The sequence below is a fragment of the Solanum pennellii genome, chromosome 10, assembly GCF_001406875.1.
Source record: "Solanum pennellii chromosome 10, SPENNV200".
NCBI classification, from domain to species: domain Eukaryota; kingdom Viridiplantae; phylum Streptophyta; class Magnoliopsida; order Solanales; family Solanaceae; genus Solanum; species Solanum pennellii.
The window spans coordinates 7,448,526-7,475,150 of NC_028646.1; the positions used below are offsets into that span (position 1 = coordinate 7,448,526).

The window sequence follows — 26,625 nt, forward strand, 5'->3', positions numbered from 1 at the left end:
TCTTAATATTTATGTCTTAGGTTCGCATAACATATGGTATCAATGAAGTAGCAAGCATGTTACTATTCAAATTGAAATGATCCTCCTTATAGTTATCCGTAAGACAAGTATGTGATTCAATCATTTTTCCTTCGTTCCACATACCACTTGAGATCTCTCTAAAGCGAATCATCCAATTACATCCAAACACTCATGACACTTGCAAATAAATCTCCAACTTTTACGCTTGGATTAACAAAGAAATTCTTTTTTATTGCAAGACTATATGATCTTACGACAAATTTCATTTGATTTTTATTTATAAATATCATACCTAGTTGCATATACAAATTAAATTAATCAATATAAATTAATTAAATTAAATACTACAAAAGATTTAGTTTGCAACAATTGAACCTGAATATATTTTGAATTGTTTGAAATTCAAAGTGCAATTCGGATAGAACAATAATATCTCTTGTATAGATAAAATCTTATGCACTTTCTTCAGTGTGATCTAAATATGGAATCATAGTAGATTGATGATTAATGCTTTGATCTTCAACATGTGCATTAGGTTCATTATCCACATCAGCAGCCTCCTCCTCAGACATTTCATCATTCTCCGTAAATTCATGCTCCAAAGGTTCATCACTAGGACATTTCATCATTCTCCGTAAATTCATGCTCCAAAGGTTCATCACTAGGCAACAAGCCAACTAGTTCATCAACCCATAACATTGAAGTTGGTAACGCCTATAAAATATAGTGATATAAATATTTTGGCTATTAAAATAATTTTAATTTAATAAATAAGAAAATATCACTTTATTTACCTATCAATTGACTCCGGTTGAAAAGAATAATTATTCAAGTGCATGATAGGATTACTAGGGTCTCCCATATTGTAATCTCGCACACTCCAATCCAAATAATGATCATAAATATATAAGACAATTTTCCTTACGAATTAATGTGCCAACAACGATTTTTCTAAAGAAAAAAATTTATTTTTGAGAAAATCGTTGCACCACTGGCGATTTTTAAAAAAAAAATAAATTTTTTTTTTGGGGATATAGCTACCAAACCAGTGATTTCTAGGGCGACAATTTTATTTTTTTGTGAAGAAAACCACTTTTAAGGCAGTGATTTTTAAAACTTTTTTGGATAAATTCGCTGCCTGGAAAGCGGGTTTCCTTTTAATTTCTTACAAAAATCGCTAGCAGCGATTTTCATTTTAAAAATATTTTTTTGATAATAACGCTGCCATAATAGCGATTTTAGTTTTTTAATTTTTTTAATTTTCTAGAAAAACGCTGCAGGGGCAGCGATGTTAGAAAATTTTATTTTGGACAAAATCGCTGCCACAAGAGCGATTTAAAGGGAAAAAAGAAAAAAAAGGACAAAATAACAGAGTACGTAACGGCGTCAATTTTGTCAGAAAGAAGCAATTTTGTCCTTTTGGTTAAAAAATAATATTATGTTCCGTTTATGTTTTTTGAAATTTTTTTTTATCCTTTTGGCTCCGAACTCATATAAATACGCCCAACATCATATACCAACGGAACACATACTAATAAACTTCATCACTTCCACCCTTTCTATAATATATTGAAGTTTTTTTTTATAACTGAATTAATATGTAGTCCTTGCACCTTTTTCACATTGAATTTAATCATATTTTACAATATCATATAAATGTCACTACACAAACAATTCTTGTTGTATTGTTTTAACTGTCATTCACTCGAACACCACGTTCAAAGTTCTAATTATGCTGTCTTACGTTAATTTTATAATACATACATGATTCACTAATAAAATCTATACTCAAGTAAATTATAGCCTACCTCGACACCAATTTTTTTCATTAGTACTCGTGCTCATCCCCTTCTCTATGACGTGTATTTGCTATGGTCCATTGCCATCCCTAAAAGTCACCAAAATTTCTTCATTCACATGGCAAAACCTCAACATAGTTAGGTTTGGATAGATACCAACGATATATCTCCTGGTCCATAGACTAGTGTTTGATTTTCTAATGGATTGCCAATAACTCCTTATCATTTATGAAACATTGTGTATGTTAAGGCAACTTTTCAAATACTTGGAGGATGTTATGTGCAATTCCTTTCCTTATAAGTAGTCCTTCATCTCATGTAGGAAAACAAACAAAAAGGGATTGAGAGTACTAACAACTTGAAGTTTGTTTCCTAGGTACATACATTATTCTGTATAATTTTTTTTATGTCTATTTTACTGAATTTCACTTCATATTATTTTGGTTAGATTCATTCACAGAATTAAGAAGAATATGGCAAACATCATAAACAGTAAAGTAGAAACACTTCCTCCAACTTATGTCATACCAATGCATTAAAGGCCACTAGCTTCAGTTCCAATTGTCAAGGAAAATCCAGTCATTGATTTGGGTGAAGAACAAACTGTTGTCGCTCAACAACTTGTGAAAGCTTTGGAACAATATGGTTTTTTTCAGGTTCATGATTACTTCATGCAAATACTCGTAGTAATATTTTGGCATATATATCGCTTCGCACGGGAAGTTAATATAACACAATTTATAAAATAATACTTAAAACTTATCATTCATTAAAACTAAAACACTATATTAGATTACATACAAGATTACATAACAACAAACGTTAATAATGTAAAGGAAATTTAATTATTACATCTTATCATTTATCCTTACTAACATAGGCATAAATTAATGTCTGTAAAATACATACAAGAATTTGTAACATAAGCAATGGTGTTAGTGAGTCACTCAACAGGAGCAAGTTTGAAAAAATGTTTTTTGAAATATATTTAAAATTTGAAAAAGTTTTATTTTTACGTCACCCTCGCCCCTAACCCCCGCCCCACCCCTACCAAATGAAGGAATATTGATTGTATTCAAGTGTTAAGGGAATACATGGGAGATATATATAGGAGATATAGGAAGGAGTACTAATCCTAATAGGACTAGGATTAAGGAGTACTAATCCTAATAGCACTAGGATTAGTACACAGTAAATACTAATATTATTTTATACTATTTATTTAATACTATCTGTTATTATCCCCCCTCAAGCTGAGCTGAGCGGAAGCGAACGGAAGCTTGGAACTGAGGTAATCGTGCTGTCGGCTCGGGAGAGGCTTGGTGAGAATATCAGCCGGTTGTTCTTCAGTGGGTACATACTGCACAGTCATGGTGCCGGCCTGAACTTCATCGCGAACAAAGAGACAATCGGTATCAACATGCTTCATTCTGGTGTGTAGGACGGAATTCTTGGCCACACAGATGGTTGATTTGTTGTCACAATAGAGAGCAGGAACAGTGTGAGTGGCGCGGAGTTCGCGAAGAATATATGTGACCCACATGGTCTCAGCAGCAAGAAGAGCAAGGGCGCGGTATTCAGCTTCAGTCGAGGACCGAGAGACCTTGGGTTGTTTTTTTGTACACCAGGAGATCAGGTTCGGCCCCAAAAAAACGAGAAACCCCGATGTAGATTTTCTGTCATTTTTATCATTCGCCCAATCTGAATCTGAGAAACCCCGAAGCTCCAAGTCCCCGGGTCGAATGAGTAAACCACGACCAAGAGTGCCAAAAATGTACCTGAGAATGCGTTTTAGACAATGGTAATCATGTTCACTTGGTTGATGCATGCGCTGAGCAACTCGGTTGACAGCAAACTGGATGTCAGGACGGGTAATGGCCAGATACTGTAGAGCCCCAATGAGGCTGCGGAAGTGGGTGATATCGGCAAAGGGGGTGTCGGCTCCATTCGTAGACGAAGAGACTGCCATCGGTGTTGGTTGACTGGTGCATTTTTCCAGTCCAGCTTTCTGCAACAGATCTCGAGCATATTTTGACTGATGAAGAAACAAGCCGCTGCCTGTCCGAGAAACCTCCATTCCCAGAAAATAATGTAACGGGCCAAGGTCCTTCATTTTGAAGGTAGTATGCATAGCTCGAGTGACATCCTGAATGAGAGCTGCAGTAGAGCCTGTAATAATGATATCATCTACATAGACAAGAAGAATGACTGTACCGTGTGCTGAATGTCGAGTAAACAGACTCGTGTCGTGTACACAACACGTGAAGCCGAGTCCCTGGAGGAACGTTTTCAGACGTGTGTACCAAGCACGGGGGGCTTGCTTGAGCCCATACAGAGACTTCTGGAGTTTGCAAACATGTTGAGGGAAGCGGGGATCAACATAGCCCGGTGGTTGCGTCATGTAGATAGTTTCATCAAGCATGCCATGAAGAAAAGCATTGGAAACATCCAACTGATTGATGAGCCAATTGTTGCGCACGGCGAGTGACAGTACCAGGCGAATGGTTTCCTGCCGAATAACAGGACTGAATGTCTCGGAGTAATCAAGCCCATACTCCTGATTGTAGCCTTTAGCAACCAAACGAGCCTTGTACCTGGAAATACTGCCATCTGCATTGTGTTTAATTTTGTACACCCATTTACAGCCCACTGGGTGCCGCCCATGGGGCTTAGGTACAAGAACCCAAGTTTTCTGATCAGTCAAAGCCTTAAACTCGTCATCCATAGCATGACGCCAATAAGCATTTTTTGAGGCAACAGAGTAGGTTGTTGGTTCACTATCGGGAAGGGGTGTATTTGGTAGTATGGTAGCCTGAAAGGTTTTGGGTTTAAAGATACCGGCTTTGCCACGGGTTAACATGGGATGAGTATTGGGGGGTGGCACGGGCGGTGGTGATTCGGGGGTGGCCGGGAAGGACCCAAAACGGATCGGGCTGGAGATGTTGTGGGTATGGGGTGGTTCGGGTTGGTTGTGAGTGTGGGTGGTGGTTGCGGGTGTATTGTGGGTGACGGTCGAAGGGGTGATGAGGGGTGGTTGGGTAGTGGGTGGAGGTGTGGGGGAAGGTGGTGAGGGACCCTGTGAGTATGTTGGAAAAAGGGGAAGGACGCCAATGAATGATGTATTTGTGGAGGAGGAAATAGACTCGTAGGGAAACTCATTTTCGACAAATTTGACATGACGAGATATGTAGACTTTATGAGTTTGTGGGTCAAGACAGCGATAACCCTTGGAGGTAGGATGATAGCCCAAAAAAATACAAGGACGGGATCGGGGTTGTAATTTGTGAGTAATATGAGGGCGTAGCCAAGGGTAGGCAAGACACCCAAAGACGCGGAGGTTGGTATAATTGGGAAGTTCTTGGTAAAGGAGTTGATAGGGTGATTTGTTGGAGAGAGTGTGACTGGGCATTCTGTTAATGAGGTAGTTTGCGGTGGCTAGAGCTTCTACCCAAAAGGAGACAGGGAGATGAGATTGATGTAGAAGAGTAACCACCGTTTCAATGAGATGGCGATGCTTACGCTCAGCCACCCCATTCTGTTCGGGAGTGTATGGACAGGAGGTTTGATGTATAATTCCCAGGGATTGCAGAAACTGGCCAAAGATGTTATTGACATATTCCTTTCCATTGTCACTTCGAAAAAGTTTAACATGAGAATTGAATTGTGTTTTGACCATTTTTTCAAAAGTGACAAAGGTGGTGTATGCCTGTGATTTGTGTTTTAGTGGGTACAACCAAGTGTATTTTGTAAAATCATCCACAAAACAAATATAATAGCGAAAACCAGCAAATGAAGGAACAGCAGTAGGACCCCATAGGTCAGAATGAATAAGTTGAAAAGGTGCAGTTGTACGCTTCTCAGATAAAGTAAAAGGTAATTTATGAGATTTAGCAATTGAACAGGAGTCACAATTGTTTACATGAATGGAAGAAAAACCTAATTGAGACATTAAAGAATTTATTATTTGAGTAGACGGGTGACCCAGACGACTGTGCCACAACAGACTGTGGCCATCAGCCGAAAGAGCCACCGGAGCCACAGGAACGCTTTCTGAAACTGGGTGGGCAGACGAACTTGTGCCAGGAAGAACGTACAGACCATGCTCACAGGGGCCCTGAAAAATCACCCTCTTGGTAGTATTGTCTAGGATCTGAAAATCATTAGAGGTGAACAAGAGTGAGCAATTATTGTCTTTTGTGAATTGGTGAACTGAAAGGAGATTGGATTTAATAGAAGGGACGTGGGTAAGGTTACCTAGGTGAAAGATAGCGGTGGGGGTTTTAATGGTACCCGTGCCAGTGTGAGAAATATTAAGGGACTCACCGTTGCCAACAGTAATACCATTGGAGCCATGATATGGATTTGGAGCGTTAAGCTTGGATAGATCAGAAGTAACGTGCATGTTGGCCCCAGTATCCAACAGCCATTCAGAGGAAGGGCCGGCTTGAGATGCATAATTGGCACGGTTATCACTATTTCGGCTCTCCTCATACCGAAACCAGCAACGAACAGCGGTGTGTCCTGTTTTCTGACAGATTTGACAAGTTGGACGATCCCGCTCGTAAGTGCCCTGCCCGCCGCTGGAAGATGACTGCCCGCCGCTGCCGAAGGAGTGCAGGCTGTTGTTGCTGCCGTGCTGCTGACCGTCGTACGGCGGACGACTGCCCTGCCGACCGCCGCGCCCGCGGCCTCCGCTGTTTCTGCCGTAGCCGTCGCGGCTCCCCTGCCGGCCGCCACCACGCCCCCCGCGATAGTTCTGGCTTGCGGTGAGGGCGGTGGCCGGCTCCATAACAGCGGCTTCTCGGAGAAGAAGTTTGCTCTCCAGATCCACGTTGATTTCTTCACTTTTTAGCCACGAGGAGAGAGTAGCCAGGTCAACGGGCGTTGGACTGATGCGAACCGCCTGATTAATGGAGGAGTAAGCTGATGGGAGCCCCCGAACGACGCACATGACGAGATCTTTTTCGGGAATGATTTCGTTCACGGTGTCGAGGGCTGTGATGATGGTGGAGACCTCGTCTAAATACTCCGCCATAGTTTTCGTGCCTTTGGTAATTGTGTGGAGACGATCACGCAATTGAAAAATATGAGAGTGGGAAATTGATGCATAGCGTGTTGCGAGGGCCGTCCATAGGGCTGAAGCAGTTGTGTAGGATCGGACGTGTTTCTGAACCGTGGGAGAGATGACCGCAATCAAACATGATCGGATCTGGCCATCCACGGCTTTCCAGGCGGCATGGGCCGGATTGGTTTTTTCTGATTTTTCCGTGGCGGTGATGACTGCAGGTGGCGGTTCTGTGCTTCCATCGACGTATTTGAGAAGGTAATTGGCCTCAAGGGCTGTAAGAACGGTGATTTTCCATGTAGGGTAATTTATGTCTGATAATTTTTCGGGAATCAGGGCATGAAGATGCCTGAGAAGGAGTTTAACGCCAGAAGGAAGTGAATCGAGAGGATCCACCTCGGTTGTCATGGCTGCCGCCGCCCAAGAGAAGAGAGGGAACGATCGGTGCCCTAAAGAGAGAAAAAAAACCTAGAGAAAAGAAGATCTAGGTTTTCTGGCTCTGATACCATGAAGGAATATTGATTGTATTCAAGTGTTAAGGGAATACATGGGAGATATATATAGGAGATATAGGAAGGAGTACAAATCCTAATAGGACTAGGATTAAGGAGTACTAATCCTAATAGCACTAGGATTAGTACACAGTAAATACTAATATTATTTTATACTATTTATTTAATACTATCTATTATTACCAAAACTCCCAAAGCCACCCCGTTGAATTTATTTTTTGAAAATATTTCAAAGTTTTTCAGAAAATCATTTTTTACCCTTCCCCCATCCAAGCCACCCTACCCCTACCCCTAGGCAGCCCATTCGGCAACCCCTAATTTATTTGTTTTTGAAAAATATTTCAAAAAGTTTTACTTCACACCTACCCCTACCCCTACCCTATCTGTACGCCAACTACCACCCTAGTTAATATTTTTTTTAAAAAAAAAAGTATTTTTGAAAAATATTTCAAGTTCTTAATATTTCATTTTTACGGCACCCCTTAGCCCTCCCCCCTCACCATCAATATTTTATTTTAAAAATATGATTTTTGAAAAATATTTTGACGGTCGAAAGTCTGGATCAGATCTGAGGGTCCGATTTTGGAACAATCGGGATCTTGTCCTAGCTAGGGTGCATGATTAGATCCTTTATCAATTGTCGTGTTGATTTTTCGGTTAGAAATTATTTTCGTAAAGAGTATTTTCTAGCCTCAAGCAAAAAATAAAAGATATTTTTTAGAAAATATTTTTCATTTACCAACCAAATATCAAAAAATATTTTATACTTAACAACCAAACATGAAAAAATAAGTTAAAACTACTTGTTTTCCAACTAAACAACTTCCTTCATACCAAGTGCACCCTTAAACATTTATTAAACAAGTAGACAAACATGTCTCACATTACTTGTGACACACATTCAAACTTTGTCGACATAGATGACAACTGAAGTCAAGTTAAATAAACACTTAATATTTTGTTATATATATGTAAGTCAAATAAGATAGAATGATAAAAACAGGTAACTAATAATGGGGTACCGGAAAATCTAATGGATAAGGCAATGGAAGTATACGAAGAATTTTTCAATTTGCCATGGAAGAGAAAGAAAACTATGCAAATGTAGCAGAAACACTCTATACAAGCAATCCCAAGAATTATAATTCAAAGGAACATAAATACTTGAAGGAAATCTTGGAGCACAATAGCAATATTGATGGACAAGATAAAAAAACAGGGCCTAGTAACCCTCCAATATATAGGTACCTACTTTTCCCCCTTTCTTCTATGTACTATTAATTAGTTTCTTACTAATTATGGCAACTTGTAGATGGTTCTTATACTAATGGGTTAATTTGGTAGATAAGAACTATGTAGGTATTAGTAATACATGCATTATCGTTATGAGAGAATGTATGTATTGTTTTCTGCAAGAGTTAGTTATGATTGGGAGGGTCATGGTGCTCAACTCAGCTATAAAGGACTAACCTGATTTGAGAAGTGCTATTAAGCTCGCTGACTAGGGTTGACATCTAAATCTAGTATTGAGACCTAATAACATAAGAAAGTTGTGAAGTGCATAAGTCCCTATGGATATGGTGGTGACTTTCTTGTGGTAGTGATTGCAAATGAGCAAGTAGGGGGCGACAACTAAAGAGGTTGTGAGATTGACCGCAAAGGGTTTACTTATTCATGTATTATTTATTTCACTTTCGATTCTACATAAAATTATACTTAAATTTCCTCTTAACTTACATGTATTATAGTCATGCGGATTTCTAAATTACAAACCAAACAACTTGTAATTTTCATGTAATAGTTAAATATGAAAATAAACTTTCAGAGAGGTTATTGGTGCATATTCATCTGAAGTAAGAAAGTTGAGCATGATCATCTTTGATTTGGTAAGCAAAGCACTAGGGTTGGAGGAAGGGTACTTTGGCAAAGACCATGAACAGAAAATGATTGTCCATCACTTTCCAGTATGCCCAGGTTCAAGTTCAACCTTGGGAATGGATGGACATTGCGATCCTAATCTCATAACCATTTATCAACAACAAGTATATGGCCTTCAAATACTAAAGAGTGAGGAATGGATTGGTGTGGAACCTCTACCTCATGGGTTTGTTGTCAATTTTGATTTGCCAATAATGGTAGTATTTTCTAAAACTTTTTATTTATGATATAATACATAAATGTGCCTGTTATGTCCTCCAACTTTATGTCACATTTAGGCATACTTAAACTTGGCCTCTTCTGATATTTGTTCCCTTCAATTTTGGTCTGCACTTATACTTTTATAGAGTTGAACAAGTAAACACACACGTCCTACTTACATCCTATGTGACATCCTACATGTAATATGTCACGTAGGCGTGTGTCTCTACTTGTTTAACTTTATACAAATTTAAGTGTGTACGTACTTGTATAAACTCAAAATTAAAGCGCACAAATACTAGACGAGACAATATTAAAGGGTATATTTATATATTAAGCATGTAACCTTGCTTCCAAATGTCTTTTATGGTCTAAAACATGGTATGTTGTTCATATAAAATTTGTTGTTAAAGGTGAAATGGGATGATTAAAATTTTAAGTTTACTAACTATAAATTGAACAACACGTTATTCTTCTTCTTCTTTTTATAAAAACAAGGGAAAGGGTTGATCGCCTTTTATATTTAAATTTGATATATCCCTTGTTATTAAAATGACTCATATACATCCATACTGTTATACAAGTGGCTCACATGGATTAATAAATAGAAATAATAAAACTAAAAATATTATTTTTGTCTATTGTTTTATAAATACAGGTAATGACCAATGGGAAGTTGGAAAGTGCTGCACATCGACTGGTGCCAAATACAACTCAAACATGTATAGGCATTGGTACTTATTTTTGTCCAGCAAATATTGTTGAGCCTGCAAAATCATTTGTTGGTCCAGACAATCCCCCATTGTTTAAACCCTTCAAATGGGATACTGAATTTTTTCCACATTATGCCAACAAGAAATCAGTATACTATGCAGCATTGGAGGCTTTCAAAATCTATGCTTAATCATTTTTTTTCTACCAAAATAAGAGTTTTAAATTAATTTACAATTACTATATGTAATTTATTACCTAGGTTTGAATCGAGCTTGTTATTCATTCATGAATAAGAAACTTTTGATTCTAACCAATTTGTGTGTTGTATCTTGAGTTAAATATAAAAAGATAAATCAAGACTTTTGAAATTTTTAAGCATCAAAATAACATAACTTTGGAGGTGTGGAACTTTTAAGACTTGTTATTTTTAATGTTCCAAAATATTTACTCCTATATGGATAAAAGTATTTCTAAAACTTGTCGATTTTGGTCTGCCGATTGACATACCTCTCGGGCAAGAGTTCTTCTAGAAGTGTCACATGATGATCGATCCTCCATCTACTCTTGGTTATGGAGTAAGGATCATGAACATGTCCCTATTTAAGGTACCTAAGACGGAAGGACAATCTCAATTATCCGCCATGTAGCTCGTGGTTGGCCTTAAAAAGGGGGAGCCGACGTTCATAGCCACCATTATGAGTGTAACTAAAGATAACAGTTCTATGGGGACTTTGCCACCAAACACAGAGAATTCTGGTTCTAGATAGAACAAAGTGTAGGAAATATGAAAGGAAAATAGTATCTTTAGAGAATGCTCAAGTTTATTATAGGCTACTTAAGACCACTTGAGATGATTACAACCATCAACTACATCACTATTTGTTGGATTTTAAAAAAGGTGTGAATGGAAAATGAAGAGTTGCGATTTTTATGAAGAGTTGTGACTTTTATGAAAAAATGTGACTTTTATGAAAGGTAACGACCTTTCTGAAAGATTGTGACTTTTCCAAAGGTTTGTGACCTTTCCGGTAAGGCACAATAAGAACCTTTTCGCACTATCCTTTGTTTTCTATAAATTGAGGGATTTCCTCTCATTTTAAATAGAATTTATGGACTTCTTCTTCAACTACTAAATATAGTATTCTAAGTGTACTTTACTGCCGTTGAGTGGTTCGCTGACACCGGAGTTTTTGGTATCTATACTCGGGTGATTGAGATCATTTTACCCTGGGAGGTCATATTCCAAATCAAACCTCGGATACTAGAGGGGAATAATTTCCTTAAGGGGACACTGTGAATTCAGTGGACTTGATCTTTTTCCTATTAAAAATTTTCCAGATTCTGGTACGTGTTTTACAAACGTTAGATTTGTGAAATAATTTCAGTTCTTCTATTCTTTTGTTCTTCACTGGTTCAATAAACTTGGTAACTTCGTGTTTCTGCAAAGTTTGTTGGAATCAGTAAGATTCTTTAGACACATATTAACAACAATTCTTCTTTAAGAAAAATATTTCGTATATTTTATTTTTTTTAAATCTGTTTCTGATTTTAGTTTCGCTACTAGTTTTAATTTTCTAGTTGTGAAAATGTTCTTAAACTTTGTTTTCTTACAAAGATGTTCAAAGTTTTGTTCTAAGTTTGTTTGGAATACAAGATGAACAACAATCTTAAGGAAATTATTTACTGTTAGTATTTTTGTATTCTACTGATTGAGAGAATCTAATCATGGAAGTAGAAGATAAATGCATTACTTCTCCATGATTTTCGTTGCTTTGTTTAGCAACGTCGAAGTGAGAATGTAAACAGAAAATTTTTATTGTATTCTATTTAAAGATTACCAGGTAACCTTATTATTAAATTATCAAAGGAGGAAATAGTTTCTAAGAGTTTTCATCTTTGATTTTTTTTATTATGTGTATCTTTGAAAAAGATCTGCAAATTATATGTTGTGGAATGAATTTTACTTCGCAAATATTGTTGCTTTTAAAATTCTTTAGTTTGCAAAAATGAGAGATGCATATTTTTGTTTGATAAAATAGTATGTCAAAATGTTATAGTTGGAAGACCATTTGATAAGAAAAACATTTCTATGTGATAAAGAATATGTGTTATTCTGTTTGGAGGAGAAAAAAAAAACTTTTGTAGTTTTGTACTCCGTGAGAAATGTTAGTGTGTCTGATTTTTGTAGACTAATAACTTTTGTGGTTTTATACTCTTGATAAATTGGACTATGCAATTGATTTGAAGAATATGAAAACTTCACATAATAAGTCAATGTTGTACTTTTGAGTTTCTATAAACTTCAATGTATTATAGGAATAAATTGTACAATTTTTTTGGTCCTTATTGTTGGTATTTAAAATACTAAGTGGTATGTCTATTCATGATAGAGAAAAAATACCAGTGAATTAGAATTTGTGATTTTATATTTCTATGGAATAAACTTTGACATTGTGTAAACATTGCCAAAGAGAATTGCAGCACTATAATTCTTTCGTAAAATAATGTTTCCAATATTAAAATACATGGAAAAACTATTTTCAAATACTTGAAAAATATTTTTGACATCACATTTGAAATGTGGGGGTTATTTGCTTATGATTAGACTTGGTGTCTAATTTAACTTTGGAGCAAAAGATACCAAAATTAATGATACTTTTGTATTATGTTATACCCACAAAATTCTTGTAGTATATTTGGTATTGTGGTTGTTGAGTTTCTCTATTACTAGTATATAGTGTGACTAGTATGAAACATCTAAATTATATATATACTTGTTCAAAATAATTGTGTTCTTTTATGGAAAAAAATATCACTTAAAATGTTGTGATTTTTGATGAAAAGATATGTCTATTATAATAAAAGTATTTGCATAGACATGAATATTGGTGAATAGTCATTTGTATGTTTTTGTAAAAATAACATTTGGTCTATATTGTCTTTATTGAACTCGATGAAACTTTGTTCATGGGTAGTTCTATAACAATCATATTGAAAGTTATGGAAATGTCCTTCTGAAAAGGACATTTGACAATCTAAACAATGTTTGTATCACACAAAATTGTAAGAAATAGGAACAAAATATTAGTGAGGAAAAAGCTACCTCGCGAAGAGCTTTTCAAACTCAATGTTTCTATTTGTTCTTACTTGCTTTAGTCAATGTTTGTGACATGAACACTTGGGGCATGTCAATTACAAAACTTTGTAAGAAAAACTGATCAACTTAAAAGTTTTGCCTAACTTTTAGTGCAATAAATAAAAACGTCAAGTTTTTGTGGAATCTAAGTATGTTTAGCATTCTTATAAATCTATTGAAAGGAATTCTAATCCCTTAGAATTGATTTACACTGACATTTGTGATGTGAAGTTAACACCATCTCATGGTGGGAAAAAGTATTTGTACTTTTATTGAGAATTGCATTAGAAATGACTATGTCTATTTGCTGAATGATAAGGATGAAACAATAGAAATGTCTAGATAATGTAATATCAAAGTTGAAAATCAGTGTGAAAAAATATAAGAAGTGATAAGAATAGAGAGTATAAATCTCATTGTGCAGAAATATGTTTGGAAAGTGAAATATCCATCAAACTATTGGAATATTCACCTCAATCTAATGAAAAACCGAACGTTGAAAGAAATAATGGATGCATTATTTATAAGTTCGGGTTTACACAAAACTTGTGTGGAGGAACTATCCTTACTGCAAAAGGGAACAACAAAAAGTTGTCTTTTTAGAAAGAAAGTGATTTTGTTTGATCAGAATACAATCTTTCCAATATGAGAAATGGAAAGGAAGGAAATCTAACTTGAAATATTTCAAAGTGTGGGAGTTAGTCAAAGTCCAAGTTCCAATTCTTAAAAGAATTAAAATAGGACCTATGACTGTGGACTGTAAAATTAGACTTGAGTAGTCTAGAGAAGAGTCTAAAAGGCCTAGGAAATGAAAAGGATAATGTACTTAATAAAGAGATTCAGCGGCTTAGTAAAATGTTAAAGGACATTCACTTCCTTCGAATATGATTTTGTAACATTTTCTGTGTCTTCTGTAGACTCATCCTTTGGAAAGATGGTGTCAATAAACAATATTGAAAGTTAATTGATCTTCTTCAAGAAAATAAACCTTTGGGTTCAAAATGAATCTTTAGAAGGAAAAATAACAGTTGATGGAACTGTTGAAAAATATAAAGCAAGACTTTGTGTCAAAGGCTTTAAAAAAAATAATAAGATTTTGATCTTGTCGATATATATACTCGTTAGTAATTATAATTACATCCATTCGGATGCAAAAATTATTACTGTGGTATATGACCTCCAAATTCATCAAATGAATGTGAAAAGAACTTTCTTAAATGTAGAATTGGAGGAAGAAATTTACATGGAACAACCCGAGGGTTTTGTGGTACCTGGTAAATAAAAGAAAGTATGTGAACTTGTTAAGTCACATTATGGAAGTACCAAAATAATGACATAATTCAATCAAACTATGTCGGCAAATGGATTGAAGAATGATGGAAGTGATAAATGTGTTCACATTAAAATCATAAGGTCATCATTTGTTTGTATATTGGTGATATGTTGATCATCAATAGAGACACTAATGACATAAATGCTACTAAATGTATGCTATAAAGCAAGTGAAATGAAAATTATTGGAGTTGCTAATGCGATCTTAGATATAAGAATTCGTAGAACTCCATAATGTTAAGCATTTTTACGGTCTCATTGCATTGAAAAGGTACTTAACTAGTTTAAATATTTGGATGTCAATATTGTCAAATCTCCAATAAATGTGAGCTTTGCATTTCAAAAGAGTGAAAACAAAAGTGACTCACAATTGGATTGTTCTAGAGTTTTGGGATGCATGATGTATATCATATAGTGTGTGCGATTAGATATAGCATTTGCTATTTTAAACTGAGTCGGTTCACAAATGATCCCAAATAAATTCATTATATGACAATAAATAGAGTTTTGGAGTATTTAAAATAATACTTAAAACTATGTCTTGCATTATAACAATATCCAACAACATTGAAAGATATAGTGATGCAAAGTGAATCATCGGACAAATGAAGTAAAATTCATGAATGGATATGTACTTACTATTGGTAGAGGAGCAGTCTCTTAGAAATATTTCAAAAGAGACATGTATCGCTAGCTCTACAATGATCTTTGAGCTAGGTGCTCTAGATAAGGTCAGTGAATAAGTTGAAAGACTCCGGAATTTCTTGATAGATATTCTATTTTGGCCCAAACCATTGGCATTAGTATGCATACACATTCACAGTCAAGATGCAATAGGTAGGGCATGGAGCATGACGTATAACGGAAAGTCTCGTCATATACGACATAGACATGATACCGTTAGAAAACTACTCTCTAGTGGAATTATCAGAATTGACTATGTAAAGTCAAAGGATAATGTGTCGGATCCACTTACAAAAAGGCCTAACTAGAGAGAAAGTTAAAAGATCATCTAAGGGAATGAATTTACGGCTTAGGACAAGTCATCATGGCGGTAACTCTATCTAGCAGACTGGAGATCCCAAGAGCTAGATTCAAGGAGAAAAACAAAGTTGTGAATGACGGTTCGGCATTGTCAACTAACTCAATCAATTCTCATGATGAAGACAATGCTCAGGGACAAGGATACAGCATTAATGCGTGTTAATGAGTTAATAAAGCTTAATGGTTTTAATTATTTGCTAAGTTTGGCAGAGTTGACCAAACAGTGTATCTACGCGATAACACGGTTAGGAATCACCTATGTGAGTGTGAAGTGTAAGCCGCTTCAAAGAAAATGATTGTCAAAAGCCCATCTCTTTATACACTCATGCAACCAGGAGGTGTTCATGGCTAAAACGAACACAATCGTAAGAACCATAGACGGTAAAGGGTTAATTGTGTGACATATGGTTGTCTAGGTATACACCAAAGTTCGACGGTTCAAAGATATCGCATCTACCGATTGACCGAGTATATCCGACATATGTTCACTACGGAAAGTCCAAGGGGAAACCTACTTATCCAGATGCAATTAATTCTTGCTTGTAAAGTACACATACTTGTCCGTTTCTTTGTCTTCGAGTCATTCCCCATTCATGCGGGGGATTGTTGGATTTTAAAAAGGTGTGAATGGAAAATGAAGAGTTGCGACTTTTATGAAGAGTTGTGACTTTTATGAAAAGTTGCGACTTTTATGAAAAGTTGTGACTTTTATGAAAAGTTGCGACTTTTATGAAAAGTTGTGACTTTTATGGAAAGTTGTGACTTTTATGAAAGGTGACGACCTTTCTGAAAGATTGTGACTTTTCCAAAGGTTTGTGACCTTTCCGGTAAGGCACAATAAGAACCTTTTCGCACTATCCTTTGTTTTCTATAAATTGAGGGATTTCCTCTCATTTTAAATAGAATTTATGGACTTCTTCTTCAACTACTAACTCTAGTATTCTAAGTGTACTTTACTTTCGTTGAGTGGTTCGCTGACACCGGAGTTTTTGGTATCTATACTCTGGTGATTGAGATCATTTTACCCTGGGAGGTCATATTCCAAATCAAACCTCGGATACTAGAGGGGAATAATTTCCTTAAGGGGACACTGTGAATTCAGTGGACTTGATCTTTTTCCTATTAAAAATTTTCCAGATTCTGGTACGTGTTTTACAAACATTAGATTTGTGAATTAATTTCAGTTCTTCTATTCTTTTGTTCTTCACTGGTTCAATAAACTTGGTAACTTCGTGTTTCTGCAAAGTTTGTTGGAATCAGTAAGATTCTTTAGACACATATTAACAACAATTCTTCTTTAAGAAAAATATTTCGTATATTTTTTTTTAAATCTGTTTCTGATTCTAGTTTCGCTACTAGTTTTAATTTTCTAGTTGTGAAAATGTTCTTAAACTTTGTTTTCTTACAAAGATGTTCAAAGTTTTGTTCTAAGTATGTTTGGAATACAAGATGAACAACACTATTTATACTACTCAAAATAGAAAACAAAAAGTCTTGCACAAATAACTAAATACATGTATCACAATTTACTCGATACATGTACTACGAAATTCTAAAGAGACTTCTTGAAAAACACAGAGATAATTTCGGAAGACTAAACATTGATGCATTAATTCCAACACCCTCCTTAATGCATTTGTTTGATAATTCCAATGCGTTCTCGAAGATAGTAAAAAATTTTCTCTAGAAAGTGTTTTGGTGAAGATGTCAGCAAGTTGTTCTCCTGTTTGACAATAATGCAACTGAATTTCGCCTTTCTTTTGTGCTTCTCGGATAAAATAATACTTGATGGAAATATGCTTTGATCTTTCATGGCTGACTGGTTCTTGGCAATTGCAATTGCTGATTTGTTATCACAATACTGAACAATCTCTCTTTTTTGTTTTTCACCAATGTCTTCAAATATTCTCCTAAGCCAAATAGCTTGAGAAGTAGCCTTGGATGCTGAAACATATTCTGCTTCGGCAGTGAATTGAGCAACAAAACTTTACTTTTTTTTTTGATAACCAAGAACAAATACTTGATCCAAATAAGAAAGCATAAGCAAAGCACTCTTCATGTCATCTATATTTCCAACTCAATCACTATTAAAATAACCAATTAAGTTCAAATCTCCACCAAATTTATACATTATCCCATAATCCATTGTTCCTTGCAAGTAGCGTAGAGCACGCTTTGCAGCTCCGAAATGCACTTGGCTTGGTTCTTGCATGAATATGGAAAAAAAACTAGCAACAAACATAATATCTGGCCTTATTGAAGTAAGATATAGCAAACTTCCAATCAAATTCTTATAAAGTGAGCTATTAGCTTTCTTTTCTCCATCATCTTTTCTAAACTTCTCAATTACTGCTAATGGTATGGCCAAAGACCTGCAATCCATCATTTTGAATTTTTGAAGAATACTTTTGGTATACTTCTTTTGAGAAATAAAAATTCCTTCATTCACTTGAGAAACTTCGATGCCCAAGAAATAATTTAGCAAGCCAATATCACTCATTTCATAAGCTTGCATCATATCTTTCTTGAAATTTTGCATCATCTTTACATCATTTCCTTTAAAGAGCAGATCATCCACATAGAGACAAACAATGATAATGCTATCATGTTCTTTCTTCACATACAAAGTGGCTTCACTTTTGCTTCTCTGAAAATTATTTTTATGCATCAATTTCATTGTACCAAGCTCTTAGAGATTGCTTTAGCCCGAAAAGAGCTTTTTTTAGCCTGTACACATTCTCTTCTCCCTCTTGAACAAAAAATCCTTAAGGTTGCTCAACATAAATCTCTTCATCAAGTTTTCCATTCAGAAATGCAGATTTAAGATCAAGTTGAAATATCTTCCATTTCTTTTGTGCAGAAATAACAATTATAGTTCTAATTGTCTCAAGACGAGCAACTGGAGAAAAATTTCATATAAATCAATACCTGGTCTTTGTGAGAATCCTCTAGCAACCAACCTTGCTTTGTACTTTTGAATATATCCTTCCTGATTGAGTTTGATTTTGTAAATGCATTTTAGACTTACCACTTCTCTTTCTCTGGGTATAGCCACAAGCTCCCAAATATTATCTTTTTTTCAATCATCCGAATTTCTTCTTCCATGACTTTCTTCCAAACAACACACTTTATTGCTTCTTCATAATTTTCTGGCTCAACATCGACAAAGTTACATCTTTGATAAATGTCACTCAACATTTTTGTTCCTCTTGGAGGCGGTTCTTCATCATCTTAATTTGAGATTTCTCCCCCTTGAGAGATATCTTCATCTTTCTCATCCTCTTCTTGATTTGAAGATATGATAAAAACATTCTCTATCTTTTTATCCTCCCAATTCCATGTTGTTTTTTCATAAAAAATGACATCTCTACTAACAACAAGTTTGTTAGTTTTGACATCGAGAAGCCTATTTCCTTTTGTCACATCACTATAACTAAGAAAGATACATTTTGAGTTTTTTCATCCAATTTTGTTCTTTTCTCAGCAGGTACATGAGCATAACAGATATAACTGAAAATTTTAAAATGACTTACATAAGGTTTAATTCCACTTCATGCTTCAACTGGTGTCTTGTCCTTAAGTTCCTTTATTGGACACCTGTTAAGGATGTGAACTACTGTGTGCACTGCTTCTGCCTAAAAATATTTTAGCAGCCCTTTCTCATTCATGATAGTTCTGGTCATTTCAACAATTGTTCTATTTCTTGTTTCAGATACACCATTTTGTTGAGGAGTATACCTTGCTGTAAGTTGCTCCTGAATGCATTCATTTTTGAAATATTCTTCAAATTCTCAACTTATGTATTCACTTACTCTATCACTGCGAATGATTTTAATACTGCAACCCTTTTGCTTCTCAACAAGGGCTTTAAAATTCTTGAATGTAGCAAATGCTTCTAACTTTTCTTTCAACTAAACCCAAGTCATTCTTGAGAAATCGTCAATAAAGATTAGAAATTACCTTCGATTTCCAAGAGATGGAGTCTTCATTGGTCCGCAAATGTCGGTATGGATTAGTTCCAGAAGTACACTTGCTCTCCAAGACGCCCCTTTTGGAAAAGACTTCCTATGTTGCTTTCTCATTATACAACTTTTACATGGATCCACCTCAGTATGTATCTCAGGAAGGCCTTGAACCATGTCCTTTTGCTTGAGAAGCTTCAAATCATGAAAATTCAAGTGACAAAATCTTTTGTGTCAAAGCCATGAATCATCTACAATTTCATTTTTTTAATGCATTGCAATAAAATTGCAAAGGGAAATTTCTTTTTATCATCTTTACTTTAACAATGACTTGATTTGACTTAATTTTATCATAAATCTTGCAATAATTATATCTAAACACAAGAGAATTACCATTTTCCATGAGTTGACCAACACTAAGCAAATTTTTTCCAAGTCAGGAACATAAAGAACATCATGAATTTGCTTACCGCTTCCTTTCATGTTGATCGAAATAGCGCCTTTACCTTTTACATCAACTAAGGCTACATTCCCCATTCTCACTTTAGTAGTGATGCTATTATAAATTGAGAGGAAAGACTTTTCATCTCCAGTCATGTGATTACTACAACCACTATCAACATACCATTCGTTGCTTTTTGTTGAAGTATCAGATTTAGAAGTAAAGAAAAGGTTTTCTTCTCCTATTTTTCACAAAAAATTTGCTTGCTTCCGTTTCTTGTGCCATCAATCCTTTTCAACGTGGCCAAACTTTTTACAAAAGTTATATTGGGACTTGTCTTTGTGCTAACATTTTTCTGCATTGTGATTAGTCTTTTTGCGAACTTTACAAAAAAAGACTAGAGTTTTTCTCACATTTTTCTTCAACCTTCTTGGAACAACCATCTTGATCCTGCTTTTTGGCTTGTGATTCTTCTTCTGTTGATTTTTTGAGAAATTTTGAGAATTCTCATTTGTTTTAGACTGGAAAGTTATCTATTTGGGTTGATCTTCACGAAAAAATCTTCGCTTCTCGTGTGCACGAAATGATCCAACTAGCTCTTTGATGGAAAGCTTACAACGATCTTTTGTCTCTTTAGTGATAACAACAATGTACTCATACTTTTCCGTGACACTAATTAGAATCTTTTCCACAACTTGTTGGTCAGAAATTGTATCACTATCATTTCTAATTTCATTAACAATATTCATGACTTTTGTGCAATATTCATCAATATTTTCAGATTCTATCATCTTTAAATTTTGAAACTCTCTTGTATTAGTTTGAAGGTTTATAGTGCATAACTTTTCGTCACCATACACCTCATTTTCCAGAGAATCTCAAGTTTCCTTAGCATTCTCACTAGTAGCAATTTTTGCAAAATATGCTCTTGATACTCCCATTTTGATTTTGCTCAAGGCTTTTGCATCTTGACGATACTTAGCCTCAAGATTTTTCATCTCTGGATGCTGTAAGATCACCATCGTTGTCTAGACCTTCGAAGCCATTTGCAACAATAGTCCACAAACCTTCAGCTTTCAAATGTGTTCTCATTCTTATCTTCCAGTATTCAAAATCAGTTCCATCAAAAAATGGAGTAAAAACAACTGAAGAATCAGCACCTTCATTTGTTTTGGATGCCATATTTTTTTTTCACCTAACCCAGATTAAGAACGAAAACCTGCTGCTGATACCAATTGGTAGGAAATATGAAAGGAAAATAGTATTTTTAGAGAATGCTCAAGTTTATTATTGACTATTTAAGGCCAATTGAGACAATTACAATCATCAACTACATCACTATTTATACTACTCAAAATAGAAAGCAAAAAGTGTTGCACAAATAACTAAATACTTGTATCATAATTTACTAGATACATGCACTACGAAATTCTAAACAGACTTGTTGAAAAACTAAGAGACAATTTTGGAAGACTAAACATTGATGCATTAATTCCAACACAAAGATATGATGCATGAGGAGTTGCCAAGGCACTTACATCCTAGGCAGAAGGTATATCATAAGATCGAGTTTGCCGCTCCACCCTAACCCCTTTACGAAATTCGTGATGGTATCAAGGATCTTATGCAACATAACCGAGAAGCAAACCGACTTATAAAATTAGCTTCCCAAGAAAAATGAGACGTTTATTGGTAGAAGAGGTACTATTGCTCACTGATGGTCGGAGGGTCTACGTGCCCAAGTTTGAAACTATTAGGCAGAAGATCATGTAGGAAAGTCATGACATGTTGTAGGCTGGTCACTTGGTGAAGGGTTGCACAAGGGCATTGATTGAGTCTATGTACTATTGGTCGCTCAGGATGAAAAACAAGATCTGGAAAGTTCATGCATCAGCAATGCGCGCAGTCATTGAGAGTGTCATGACCCCCAAGTCATCATACCACATAGACACCATATGTCATAAAGTTATCCACGTGGAAGCCTTACATCAGAAGAAGGCTAGTCCATAGTAGAATGTTCTAGAGGCATGTGGATCAGAGGATTCCCATGGTATATCCTAGAATTCCACATATCTGCAAGGAAGATCCTTGGAATCTTCTAGTTATGTAGAAAATTCTAGAAAAATGACTGTAAATATGTTGGGACTTGTGTAACAATTATTATTGATATGTTATCCCCCAAGTAATTAGTATAAATAGAGGACACTCATTTGTAAAATAACCAAGCAACAACCAAGAAAATCTTCCAAGTTTGAGTAATACAAAACCATCTTAAGCAATTCGGTCATGTCTTTCTTCATTCCTTTAGCGCTCTAGTGTCAGAAAGGCTTACTTGAGCTGGTAAGATCGTGAAAGATTTGTGAGCGACTTGTCAAGTACTGTACGGTGTGCTTAGTTGAAGTCTAACGCCGTGACACAAGGTTGTACATTTATAACACATATGACACCTTTGTCTTACAACCAATAGCCTGTCGACATTTGTCATAGTCAAATCCAATCAAAGTTAAAGTTCAATTGACATCCACAATTGCAGAGGTAATTCAAAATTTGAAAATACAAAGGTGCCACAAGAATAAAGGAATCTTCCCACAAGAAATTACTTACAGAAAACTGCCCCATGTGCACGAAATGTGCGTGTTGTATTCGCGCCCAAAGGACCTACATCGCACCTAAGTTTGGAGCCAAGGCCACTGTCGACTTGAACTTAGTCGCACATCACACTGTCATGCCACTGATAATGCCTTCCCTGCATCTTTCTTGGCCTTGCTAACTCTTGTTTGACTTATGCTATTCCTTATCTTTCTTCTTATTTTGCTTTTCATTTAATTGTCCTTGCCATTAACTCATCTTGACTTGCCCAGATTTGAATCGACCTTGGCACTAGCCACTACCAAACATCGTCTAGGCCCATCCCATGCGATGGCGAACAGTCTGCCGGCCTTGCTTATTTACAACTTGGCAATGCCACCACACTGCCCACATGTTTGATTCATCCTGCACCTAGGCCAATGACAAAGTCATACATGCCAACCATTTCCCCTACCATTCCATCTACCAAGTTAAAAAGTCAGTACCCTAACACCAACACCAGGGATGTATATAGCACAGAAGGGGGGGGGGGGGCAATTAAATATTACCCTGCCCAGCCCCATCCTGCCTCGTTTATGCTTTTTTTTCTTCATACTTTTTTTTTGCATTATTCCGTTTAATTCCTTATAACTGTTTATATTTTTAGTTGAACTTTATATCTTTCCCATCTTTGAGAAAATAGGAAAACATAAACATGTGAAAAGTAGTGAAGTCGATACACTTCTATGTTCTAACAACGAAAATTTTACAGTTGGAGTCATGTAAGGATAATTTAACAACATCAATATTGCGCTGCCCTGTCTTGTACCCGCCCTGCTCTATTGCTATCCGTAGAATTCACCAAATTTTCTTCAAGTATATGGCAAAATCTCAACACAGTTAGATTGGGATAGAAACTAACAATATATCACCTGGTCCATGGACTAGTGTTTGATTTTCTAATAATTGGATTGCCAATCATTTATGCAACATTGGGTAGGTTAAAGTAACTTCTCAAACACTTAAAGGATGTGATGTGCAATTCTCTTCCCTATAAATAGTCCTTCATCTCATGTAGGAATACAAACAAAAAGAGATTCATTCAAAGAAGAAGAATAATATGGCAAACCACATGATCTCTAGTAAATTAAATGCAGTTCCTCCAACTTATGTTTTACCAATGCATGAAAGGCCACTAGATCCAGTTCCCATTGACAAAGAAATTCCAGTAATTGATTTGGGCGAAGAACGAGCTGTTGTCACTCAACAACTTGTGAAAGCTTTGGAACAATATGGCTTTTTTCAGGTTCATAATATGTTTCATGCAAATACTATTCCTTTTTAGTCTGTTTAAGAAAATGACTCCTTTCCTTTTTTGACAATACTTAATACTTTAATTACAGTTTTGCACATGACATGTTTAGGACCACGAAATTAAATGATATTTTCGTACAATAGACATAATATTATTCTAGCATCACAAGATTGAAAATCTTCTTTATTTTCTTAAAATTCATGCCAAGTCAAACAAGATGAATTCAAACTGAGACAATAGAATAATGACACAGGTAATTAATCACGGGATACCAGATGATTTAATGGACGAGGCAATGGAAGTCTACGAAGAGTTTTTCAATTTGCCAGTGAAAGAGAAAGAAAATTATGCAGAAAAAGAAGAAACACTCTACACCAACAATCCAAAGCATCATGCTTCAAAGGAGCATAAATACTGGAAGGAAGTCTTGGAACACAACTGCAATATTGATGGGCAAGATAAACAAACTTGGCCAAGTAACCCTCCAACATTTAGGTACCTAACTATATCTCCATCTTAATTTAGTAGATGAAATGATAGCCGATTTATAGATGGATTTTCTGTGAAAGTTAAATATGAGAATGAACTTTCAGGGAGGTTATTGGTGCATATTCGTCTGAAGTTAGAAAGTTGAGCATGATAATATTCGATTTGGTAAGCGAAGGACTAGGCTTGGAGGCTGGGTACTTTGGCAAAGGTCATGGGCAGAGAATGTTTGTCGATCACTATCCAATATGCCCAGATCCAAGTTCAACTTTGGGAACTGGTGGACATTGTGATCCTAATCTCATAACCATTTGCCAACAACAAGTATATGGCCTTCAAATACTCAAGAATGATGAATGGATTGGTGTGGAACCTCTACCACATGCATTTGTTGTTAATTTTGGTCTCCCAATAACGGTAATATTTCTTTTAACATTCATTTATGACAATATACATAAACGTAACGTGCCATTTAACTTGACCTCATAATACAGGTAATGACCAATGGAAAGTTGAAAAGTGTTGCACATCGAGTGGTGACAAATACAACTCAAGCACGTACCGCCATCGGTACTTATTTTTGTCCAGCAAATGTGGTTGAGCCAGCAAAATCATTTGTTGGTCCGGAGAATCCACCACTGTTCAAACCCTTCAAATGGGGCACTGAGTTTTTGCCACATTACTTCAAAAACAGAGCAGTATACCACGCAGCATTGGAGACTTGCAAAATCAATGCTTAATAAGAGTTGTTTATTTCCACCAAAATAAGACGAGAGAGTCCCTACTTATACTACTTTGAATATCCACCAAAATAAGAGCTTTTAATTAATTTACAATTCCTATATAATTTGTACCTAGTTTTGAATCGAGCTTGTTATTCATTCATGAATAGGAAGCTTTGGTTCCTACCAATTTGTGGGTTATATCTTGACTTATTATTGCCTCAATAATAAAATCTTTTTAGTACTTTCTTCATTTTAATTTATGCGGCGAAATTGTTAAATAACTGATTGTCAAACATACATATAAAAATGAACTATGGAGAATTTCCGGAATCTCCTTAATTATATATATATTCACTAACCAATGTAAGTAGGAAAAGAAAACAGAAAAAAGTCAAAATTACCATTGAACTATTCAAAATAGTTCAAATTTACCTTTCGTTTATTTTTTAAATCAAAACTACCCTTATCATTTACGATTTGGACCACAAATTCCCTTTAACCGTTATCCTTGCCACTGAACCTGAATGATTGTTCTCCTATGTAACATCTCAAAAATCAGAACTAAGATAAAACAAGAGAGAAGGACAAATCATGGAGGGGGTCCACCACTTGTGGTTGTGCATCCAACAAAAGGTGAAAAACCACAAACAATTAAACTCTCCGTATAATACAAGAAAAATATGAATTACATGGTCATTTTCCTGAGAATTAATATGAAAATTTATAGAAAATAAGTTTACTGTGAATTTTAATACTAATCTCCACGAAAATCTTAATGTAATTCACACTTTCTTTTGTAGTGGTAGAGCTCTACATGGGCCGTAAAGTGGTCTGTGAAGGGGACACAGAACCACCATGGCTATTGTGAAGGACCATTGATCACTACATGGTCCGTGGAGCTTCACACGAGCCGTGAAGTGGATCGTGAAAGAGGCTTGATAGAATTTGAGGTTTGAGTCAACTTCAAATGATCATATATTTCAACAGAAAATGACTTGGGTGACCCACGACCTATCAAATTAAAGGTCTTTTGATTCCTCTTTTCAACACCACCAAGTTTGCTAGCCCGGAGTAAAACGATTTGCTCGTTTTAGTGAAGTCATGTCGAGCTAAAACGTTATGCTCGTTTTAGTGAAGTCATGTTGGGCTAAGCATCTTCACAATCCACTTGATGGGCCGTGGTGCTCTAGACGGCTCGTGAAGCCTGTTTGAAGTCACTTCAACATCATTAAAGTTAGGGTCGCATTGGTCTTTTCCCCTATGTGTTTGGTACATAAACTACATCATTTACTCAATCTAATCTCTGTAAACTAGTCATTAGACTACGTAAAACTCTCGTTCTCCTAAAATCATCTAGGTTAGAAA

At 35.7% G+C, this 26,625-nt stretch overlaps 1 protein-coding gene and 1 pseudogene across 1 annotated transcript; both read left to right on the plus strand.

Annotated features, from left to right (window-relative positions):
- The first annotated feature begins 2,293 nt into the window (after positions 1–2,293).
- On the plus strand, positions 2,294–10,446 carry LOC107032741 (annotated as a pseudogene).
- A 13,389-nt stretch (positions 10,447–23,835) lies between these two features.
- Positions 23,836–25,510, plus strand: LOC107001751 (hyoscyamine 6-dioxygenase-like). The gene is made up of 4 exons (XM_015199726.2): positions 23,836–24,040; positions 24,303–24,544; positions 24,643–24,952; positions 25,030–25,510. The coding sequence occupies exons 1-4, from the start codon at positions 23,855–23,857 to the stop codon at positions 25,273–25,275; spliced, it is 984 nt and encodes a 327-aa protein (XP_015055212.1). The 5' UTR covers positions 23,836–23,854; the 3' UTR covers positions 25,276–25,510.
- Positions 25,511–26,625: the final 1,115 nt, after the last annotated feature.